Source organism: Teleopsis dalmanni, chromosome 2 (assembly GCF_002237135.1).
Source record: "Teleopsis dalmanni isolate 2A chromosome 2, ASM223713v2, whole genome shotgun sequence".
NCBI lineage: Eukaryota > Metazoa > Arthropoda > Insecta > Diptera > Diopsidae > Teleopsis > Teleopsis dalmanni.
In genome coordinates, this window is record NC_051847.1 from 238,871,697 (window position 1) to 238,882,281 (window position 10,585).

Here is a 10,585-nt window from a genome sequence, read left to right on the forward strand (position 1 = left end):
GTTTAGCCCTCGCATGTCGGCATGTGGAAGCTGTGTTGATTCACAATACGCAAATAATTAAAAATTTCAGAAGAATGTCACATCAATGGCATATGTCATTTACATTTCAATTATCTATTGAAAAAAAATTTTTTATTGGGCTTAAATTTACGATATTCAAATTAGGCATTTGCACATCTGAGAAGCTGAATTTTTTACTGTTTAAACCGGATTATTAAATGCGCATCTTATTATCTCATCTCGTCATGATAAGTGTTTATAGCAAATATTCTTCAGCGCTAAGTGTAAACAGAAAGTTAAATAATAAAAAGATTATCAAATTGTCTAAACTCTTGCTCAGCCGTAACGAATGAGACAAGCACAGCGGCCATTTTAAGCTAAGAGTAGTGCTTATTCTGTAGCCTAAGTCTGGCTGGACATATTTTTACGTGGGTTAAATTTTGGTTGTCATTGGTAATACTGCTATAATGGGGGTTACATAAGTATAGAAAGTGCTGTACAATATTGTTACTTCTATTAACACTATTAATGAGATATGAATAATTAATTTCAATAATGCTCCATCCACTGTTATTAAAAATTATTATATTTATTGTTTTTAGGATTAATCATAAGAGCTTATTTATTAAACTAAACTAATCTAAATGATTTTTGTTTCAGTTTTATTCTTAATTTAGTTGATGTATAAAAGTGTTCACAAAAATTTAAGCATGTTCATGTCAATTTGGCGAGTTTTTTAGAATTTTGTACTAGCTTTAATATAAAACTTAAAATTTTAATTACATATCTATAAAGTTGAATCTATAGTTAGGACAAATTAATAGAGTATATTGGTTCGCACCCACGTAATGTGTTTTGCCACATCAGTATATATAACAAACTGATTAAGATTACATCTACCCAGCACTGTTTGGCCTAACGATACAATTGCTCTCAACGTCCAATGATTGTCTCTGCGTAGTATGAGACCCGAACCGGAATCACCACTGCAAGGTCCACTGTTGTCTCTATTCCCCGCACATAGTGTGTTCCTAGTTGTCATTTTTCTGAATCCATCTGCTGACTGAACGCATTCATCATTATCAACGATTCGGGCAGAAACGTATCTAGGTGTTGGCGAGGTTAGTACATTGTTTTCCAATGATCCCCAGCCAGCAACTATACCTTCTTGGTCTTTTATATAAAATAAATCAACTTTCTCGGTCCACAAGCAAATTGGACTAATATTATCATTAAATCTGTATAATCGAACACAATAAGAAAATACATTAGATATAGTATAGCTATACGAGTGTTTCTGCGGTATATATTTTATATTATATGTGCTTAATGGCTTACCGTATTGTTGTACTTAAATGCACCACAGCGATATCTGCATCTGGTAACTGTTTTTCATTATAATTGGGATGAGTTACAATATTGTCTATTCTCACTGCTATTGCAGTGTCCCTTGAATCAGTGCGATTGTAGCTTCCCAGTTCTATAAATGCAGCATTTTTGTCTATATGTTGAAGTAAAAAGCAATGTGCTGCAGTAATAACTGTACGCGCAGAGATAAGTGATCCACCACATATGAAATGGGGACCATCTGCTTCTCTGTGAAAGACAGCTGCCAACCAAGGGAACTGGCCCGGCTTGGCTTCTCTGCCATGATGTATGAAAGGGGTAAGTTGACCAATTTTGCGTCCACATATATTGTTAAGATCGTCAGGAATTTCAGGTATTATTGGTTGTGGGGGTGGTGCTGGAGGTGCTGGCACTGGTGATGGTACTGGTGACGGAACTGAAGGACGTCTGCCTGAATCAGTCCAGCTAATGGTATGCTCCGCACTGAATCTCATGCTTCCGGACGAATCTAGATAGAATCAGTAATTTTAACATATGACTAATACATATGTTGAAGGAAAATATTTACCACCACCAGAATTGCAAATTCGGTTGTTGTTTACATTGATTTCCTGAATTCTAGGCAGTTCGTTTTGTTCAGGAAATTTGAAGCGATACATAACAGGTCGACCATTATTTATGTCACGCACTGAATCATCCAGGCTTTTGTATAAGGAAACTCCAAAGTTTCTCTGCAAACATGAAAACAAACGTAAATAATCACATTTCGAAAAATAATAAAATAAGTGAAAAAGATAGAACTCATGGATAAATAATAATAGCCATGAGTTTCATAGCAATTCATATTTACATGATTGAAGATGTTATTCTGTATTAGCTTCCCTTCTACCCTTAGTTTGCCGCCGGTGAAAAGTTGATTCGGCAGGGTTATCACACCATAATTCTCATTGTTCGCCCTTTCATATTTGAAGTAACTGGCGCAACTACCTGAAGAACCATAATTTGAACCACCGCTTGAACCAACGCTTGAACTCGGTGGCGGGTTAGGCGCTGTAGCAACCGGTCTTCTTCCCGATGGATATGATATTGTGTGTTCGGCATTAAAATTTATATTGGGAGGCGAATCTAAGCAAGAATCAAATCAGTAATTAGTTATAGTGACTTACTTAATTGGTTTCTGAGTTGACTTACATCCACTGCCGGAGCAAATTGTTTCCCCATTTACGACAATGCCAGTGAGTTTCGGAATCTCACTCTGTGTTGGAAAGTTGAATCTGTATTGAACACTTTCTCCGTTTTGGATATTCTGCACTGATCTGTCAAGGCTTTCGTAGAGCGCAAGTCCAAAATTTCTCTAAAATAGAATTGATATTTAAAGACATCGCATTTTATTACAACTGATTGGATACAAAGACGAGATGGGAATTTTTACTCATCGCAGATTGTCAGCAAGAAACTAATGAAGTCATTTACGTGTGCACAAATAAATCTCAACAAAATAATAAAATTAATTTCAAATTATGAAAAATTGATAAATGAAAATACTAACTAAGTTAGGATTGGGTAAGAAGGAGAGACGAGTAAAACAAGTATTGATGATAATGATTGCTGCGGTTTCATATATAATAATTAAAATATCTGACCCCGCAGCGCTTAACGTAAGCAACTCGCCAGAACATACTATGTTTGTTGTATGTCGCTTAGATTATAATTACAGCGCTGATAATACCGAGATTCCATTATGGATGCGAAAAAAATCGGAAAAACCAGCAGAAACGAATGAATACTATTTATTGGAAAAAATTCTAATAAAGAATGTTCAAAATATGATATTTTTGGTTCTTTGTTCTTTCAGTGAAAGAAGCGGTTATTTCAATATGTAATCTTAGATGTTGACTTAAGTTACTTGACAACTCACGGCAATCAATTCAATAATCACCAATCGTCATTATCAAGATCGTCATTAGTATCAAATGTATATAAATAGATAAAGTTTTCAGTTATTTAAATCTTCGATAACAATAAATTTATACTTTTGATTTATAAATTTATAAATTTTTTAATTGAAATCGTCAATCAAAAGTCTACTTACGCCGTTAAATATTTCACGCTGAGAGAGTTTTACGTTTACGTTGAGACGTCCTCCAGTGTATAGACTGTTCGGAAGTGTAACTAAACCGAAATTTTCATTATTTGACCGCAGGTACCTAAAGTATTGGGGACATTCTATCGGTGGCAGTTGTGCGAAAATGACGGGTAAATCCCACAGAAACGCAGTCGTGACAATTAACAAAGGCAAACGCAGCAATCGAAGCATCTTCGTTAAAATAAGATGAAACACAAAATACTTAAATTGCACACTTTAATCAAAACACAAGGTAGTATTCAAATTAATTATGAATTTATAAAATTAATTCAAAAAAAGATTTAAAAAGAATTTAGAATTTAGAATTATACGCGATCACTGTCTTCATGAAATTTCCTACTAAGCGTGAAGCGCCCGATCGACGCGAACACTGAGCACTGATTGAAAGCTGCGAAACTCGTTGGATTAAGGCAAGTTTCGGTTTGAGCGCACTAAGGTTTCTGCTGTGGAATGTATCTGCTCAGACGCATTTATGCACGAACTAAGTATCTAGTAAAATTACGCTTTTGCTCTGGCGTAAAACCAAACTGTGTGAGAATAAGAATGTGCGGCGTGTGTTAGTCATGGGTAAAACAAAGTTTTCAAAAATACGCGATAAGCTCGCAAATAAGCTGAAGAGGAGTGCAGGCGGCTTTTGTATTAAAGTATAATCTGAATAAAATTATAAATTTTGTTCGTTTGTTCGTACGTTCTTACGTTCGTATTTCAGGTTCATTGCAATAATAGATTAGAGTATCACTAACATAACATCACTTCAAGAGCAAAGGTAAACTCTTGCACGGCGAACGTGTGATTAGATTTTCCCACAACTTTTTTCGTTAGCAATCACATTTGGATTCTGTGTTGGGTTTTATTTATTTTATTGGAAGAATAATTAAAAAAATATTAATAAACTATATCATCAAGTTTGGAAGTGTTAAAAGAAGTGTAATTTGATTTTAATCTTAAAAACTCTGGCATGAGATTTGTGAGGAAAATCGTAAAACAAGAGGCGTTCAAGTTAAAAACAACATATATCCTTGACCGAAAGTTATAAGTTTAACAATTGATCGAAAAATCAACAAATGAATAACAATATACGTGGTACTTTCAAGTACATATAAGGATAACACATGCCCCACAGAGTTTTAACGCTGGCGATCACACATTCCAAGGTGTTATAAACTTGACATATTTGATCTAAGTGTTATGGCATAAAAATATTACAAAAATGTGATAATACAACCAAATCAAACAACTAACAGATAGTATTCCTCAGAACTTAGTCTGAATTTTCTATTTAAAAGATTTTCGTCTAATAATTCGTCTAGAAAACCAAAGCTGGTATTTAAATGGTATTGGTATTGAAAATCAAAAAATCTATATGAAAAGTAAATGAAAGTAAATTATTAAAATTATATAAAATTGAGATTTTGTCAAGCGATGAAGAAGCAACTGAAATCTAAAGACTAAGCTAGATCGAATATGTGATCAGAATCGGTAACTTAATGCATAAATTTTATGAGCAAACATCACGAAATATCAGATTTCATTGAAGATATTGAAGGAATAACTGATGTTGGTAAAAGCAAAAAATGTATATAAATTTGCGTATAGTTATTTTCGTGAGAATTCATTCTCATTAAATTAAATTGTACCTATTTGTACTGTAAACGTTAGCATAACACAAGAGTTTGATATAATTTGTCGCTTTTGAATTATTTCAACAGTTTTTTCTTTCTTGGGTGGATGATCTATCAGAAGTATCATACATCACCCCTCTTCTCAAACTGTAATTTTAATTTTTTTCTTTTGCGTTTTATATAAGATTTATATGATTTTTTAATAATTGTCTTTTGAAAATAACAGAATTAATTATTAAATTAAATGTGACATATTTACTATAATTATTAATAACAAATTTATTTAGATGCATTGATTCGCTATCGAAAGTCTAGTCCTATTAAGCAGTTCCAGTCAATTTTTCTAATATTAATAAGAATAAAAAGGTTCATATAGTAGTTGGAGTTAGTTAAGTTAGTTTTAGTTTTGAGGGATGAATTATTATTATTACTTAACTAAAACTTGAATTGCTATTGGTACAACAACAATTATTGTAGCTGATGTGAAATAAGGTTTGGTAACTACATTCATTTCTATGGTCAATATACGAGTATAATGAACTCATTCAAAAAATCCTAATTATCCAATAGCTAATACAGCTTAAATTATTCCTGGTAAACGAAATGTTTCTTTTTCCTGAGTTTTGTCTAAAACTCGTATGTTAATATGCGAAATTATTCCAAATTCCAATGACGTAAACGCATAATTCAATTAATATAATATTGGTGAGCTTGGAATAATACAACGGGTTGAGAAAATCTTCCTACTTTACATATACATATGTATATGTAATTTATGTATATAATGGCTATAGTATAATATTCTATTCCACATAAATACGTACATATTAACATATTGCGTTATAGAATGAGAAGAAACGTACCCCTTATCCAACATAAAAGATTTATATATATGTTAATTAGATTATATACAATATACGAGCTCATAGGATGTACTTTGTAAAATAAGAGATGTGTTTAAATTTGCGTTCCATCTCAATAAGTTAGAAATTTATTAAAGTAAATAAACTGCACCTGATAACAAAATAAAGCAGTACTGCAGCTCATATATATACGAGTCGTGTTGTTCTTGGCTTGATAAGTCAACTAAGAACTTCTGCTGGTGTATTTGTTTCAATAACAGAGATAAAGACAAAAATTTCAATTCATTATCGATTTTGGGTTTCGATCGGAAAAACCGGAAAATAAGAACCATAAATATATGGTAGATTAAATACAATATTTTAAAATTTTTATTTAAATAAATTAAGGTAATCGAATTTCAATTTACCATCAATTTATAGTTGAAAAAAATATGTAAATAGGACGTCTACAAACCACTCGTATTCGGAATATTTGCAATATAAGGGATAAATGAATAATTTGTTGCGATCCCAAGGCTTAATATAATAATTTATAACTGAAAAGTTCCTTTAATAGGTTATATATATAGAAGAATGAGTTTCCTTCTTATAGTACGATTAATATCACTACTCGATTAAAGTAAACGGTACTATTAATATTGAAATATACATGCTTCTGTGCACATTTAAAACGAGCTGTTGGTATAGAATTGGGACACTATATTGGGTTCAATAAATAATAATTAAGTTGATAAAAGAAATAAATTACGTTCTGGTGTTTTTAGTACTGTAATGAACCTTTTTTTTTTCTCAAGCCGGGGTTTTTCTCGCCGGATCCCAGAGTCGTTACAAGAATATTTTTTTTCTCTGTAACCCTGAATCGTTCGAATAATAATTTTCAAGCCACTTAATTGTTTTTTAATTTCTTTATTATTTTTTTTTTTCGGAATTTATTTTACAATATTTATAACTTATTTGCTAATATATAATACATATTAAGAATTATAATAAGAAATTTTAATTAATGGTGGATTTGGAACCAACACTACCGACAAGGCTGTGTTGCTTAGGAACAGCGTTACCGATTGGGCTACACTGATGAGCTTGGAACCAACGCTACCGACAAGGCTGCGTTGCTAAGGAACAGTGTTACCGATAGGGCTACACTGATGAACTTGGAACCAACGCTACCGACAAGGCTGCGTTGCTTAGGAGCAGTGTTACCGATAGGGCTACACTGATGAGCTTGGAACCAACGCTACCGACAAGGCTGCGTTGCTTAGGAGCAGTGTTACCGATAGGGCTACACTGATGGGCTTGGAACCAACGCTACCGACAAGGCTGCGTTGCTTAGGAGCAGTGTTACCGATAGGGCTACACTGATGGGCTTGGAACCAACGCTACCGACAAGGCTGCGTTGCTTAGGAACAGTGTTACCGATAGGGCTACACTGATGGACTAGGAAAATGTTATTTAAATATTTTTAATTACCTGTTTATACACTTGCTCTGGCTCTGTCAAGTGTTCTGCTTCGTGGCCTGCCATAGAGTCTCTGGTGATGTGCACTGTTCGAAGTGCTGTGGCCAAGTCTCTCTGGTGATGTGCACTGCTCGAAATGCTGTGGCCAAGTCTCTCTGGTGATGTGCACTGCTCGAAATGCTGTGGCCAAGTCTCTGTGTTTTACTTTGCTTCTCCTTTTATACGGATTTTGGAAACGGGACTTCTAATTGTTGAGTGCACTTTGTACAGCTTTGTTATTGTCCATTCTAAGTGTCTGCGTCTGGTATGCTTACTGTTGCTGCACATTTGTTAAAATTTTACAAAATAGTTACCCTCAAACAAAAAGGTGTGTTATTACTTAATTTATATTTTAAAAGGAATTGCTTTTAATTTTTATTAAATTAATATTAACTTAATGATACTGATTTTATATACTAACTTAATAATACCTTAATTTTAAACTTATTCATACCTTAATTTTTATTACTACCTTATACTAATATTTTATTTTATGTGTAACTTAACTAATAATAAACAAATTATATTTAACTAAAAATACCTTAATTCTATTGTTGTTTTTTTTTTTTTTTTTTTTATTTTATTTTCTTGTTGTTTGTTTGTGACGAGATTCTAAAACTCGTCACACTCCCTCCCTTCATTGGAAAGGGGGAACGACCCGAATGGCACCAGAATTTGCTATGAGCACCTTATGTTTTTTTTCCTGATTTTGCACATAAAAACATGGCGACGGCCCCGTTTTAACTTTTGAGCGTCCCTCTGTATCCGTTCCCAAAGTTCTGCGGTGGTTCTGGGGCTAGTTTTGCAGCAAAATGAGCCTGAGCGTTGGATAGTGGATGTGTTTGACTAAAACCATATCGCCAATCTGTGGTTTCCATGCTCTGGGTCGTAAATTATAGTGTTTGGCTTCTGTAACGTTTCTTCGGAGTTTTGAATATTTTATAAAATTCGTCTTGGGCCGTGGTGACAATCTGATCGTTCTCCGGTTGGGTTGTACAACAAATTTTCGTTTGCCGTTGCTGGTTTTTTGTGCTGACTTTGTCATCTGTTTCGAGACAACGTTCCTTAATTTGGTATGGTAATTGTTCCTGTTGGCCTTGTTGTGTTTCAATAAATTTTATTTGCTGTTGTACTATTTGCTTTTGTGTACCTTGTAGTTGTTGTAACTTTTGTACTTTGATAGGTCTCGGATCTTGCTGTTTTTTCCCTTTGTTAGGTCTCGGGTCTTGCTGTATTTTCACTTCGATAGGTCTCGGATCTTGTTGTTGTACGATGTGTTCTAGCGTGTCTTGTGGTTGCTGTGAATCTCGGCTAGGTGTTGTATTGATAGGACTTGAATCTCGGTATTGTTGTAACTTCGGTGCTTTAGTAGATTTCGGATCTTGTATTTTTACTTTGATAGGTCTCGGATCTTGCTGTGTTTTCCCTTTGTTAGGTCTCGGGTCTTGCTGTATTTTCACTTCGATAGGTCTCGGATCTTGTTGTTGTACGATGTGTTCTAGCGTGTCTTGTGGTTGCTGTAAATCTCGGCTAGGTGTTGTATTGATAGGACTTGGATCTCGGTATTGTTGTAACTTCAGTGCTTTAGTAGATTTCGAATCTTGTTGTATTTTTACTTTGATAGGTCTCGGATCTTGCTGTGTTTTCCCTTTGTTAGGTCTCGGGTTTTGCTGTATTTTCACTTCGATAGGTCTCGGATCTTGTTGTTGTACGATGTGTTCTAGCGTGTCTTGTGGTTGCTGTGAATCTCGGCTAGGTGTTGTATTGATAGGACTTGGATCTCGGTATTGTTGTAACTTTGGTGATTTAATAGATTTCGGATCTTGTTCTATTTTCACTTTGATAGGTCTCGGATCTTGCTGTATTTTCTCTCTGATAGGCCTTGGATCTCGCTGTATTTTCACTTTGGTAGGTCTTGGATCTTGTTGTTGTACGCCGTGTTCTAGCGTATCTTGTAATTGCTGCTGCTGCCGTTGTCGATTAACTTGCTGCTGTTGCTGTTGATTAGTCTGCTGTTGTTGCTGTCGTTGTTGCTTAACTTGCTGCTCTTGTTGTTGATTAGTCTGCTGCTGTTGCTGTCGTTGTTGTTTAACTTGCTGCTGTTGCTGTTGCTTAGTCTGCTGCTGTTGCTGTCGTTGTTGTTTAACTTGCTGCTGTTGTTCTTCGACGGCTATGGATTGCAGTAGTTTTTGTTTTTGCTTAAAGAATCTAGACGGGATAAAAAACTTTAGAAAATCAACCTTGAAATGTGTCCAGTACTGCCAACGACAATTGTTGTTGCGATACCATATTAGTGCATTATTTTCGAGAAGTAAGGGCATTGTGCGTGGAATTAAGTTTACATCGATGCTATACTTGTCTGCCAGTTCTTCTATGTGTTCGATGAAACTCAATGGATCCTCACCACCGTCATATCGGAAGGACCATTTTTCCACATGTTCTATTGTTTGAATGGATGAGCGCATTGTGGGACTCATATCTGCCCCTTTGTATTCCACGTGTGATATACGTTGATATATTTTTTTTTCCTTCCAGAGTTCTTAAATTCGGTTCATTCGAGTTAAGAGTTCTGTGATGTGACCAACCAGGTTCGTGCTAAAATCGAATCCTCCTTACTCATTATTATATTACGAAGTTTCCTACGTTGTATTCAGGGTCCCTGCTCGGGCGCCACTTGTAAAGAACCTTTTTATCAGCCGAGGTTTTGCTCGCCGGATCCCAGAGTCGTTACAAGAATATTTTTTCTCTGTAACCCTGAATCGTTCGTATAATAATTTTCAAGCCACTTAATTTTTTTTTAATTTCTTTATTAGTTTTCGGAATTTATTTTACAATATTTATAACTTATTTGCTAATAAATATATAATACATATTAAGAATTATAATAAGAATTTTTAATTAATGGTGGATTTGGAACCAACACTACCGACAAGGCTGTGTTGCTTAGGAACAGTGTTACCGATAGGGCTACACTGATGAGCTTGGAACCAACGCTACCGACAAGGCTGCGTTGCTTAGAAGCAGTGTTACCGATAGGGCTACACTGATGAGCTTGGAACCAACGCTACCGACAAGGCTGCGTTGCTTAGGAACAGTGTTACCGATTGGGC

The 10,585-nt window shown here is 34.8% G+C and overlaps 1 protein-coding gene across 1 annotated transcript; it reads right to left on the reverse strand.

Moving 5' to 3' along the window:
• Positions 1-630: 630 nt before the first annotated feature.
• Positions 631-4,320, reverse strand: LOC119681970. The gene is made up of 6 exons (XM_038095289.1): positions 3,440-4,320; positions 2,539-2,701; positions 2,198-2,472; positions 1,916-2,078; positions 1,339-1,855; positions 631-1,238 (listed from the first exon to the last, which is right to left on the reverse strand). The coding sequence occupies exons 1-6, from the start codon at positions 3,662-3,664 to the stop codon at positions 818-820; spliced, it is 1,764 nt and encodes a 587-aa protein (XP_037951217.1). The 5' UTR covers positions 3,665-4,320; the 3' UTR covers positions 631-817.
• Positions 4,321-10,585: the final 6,265 nt, after the last annotated feature.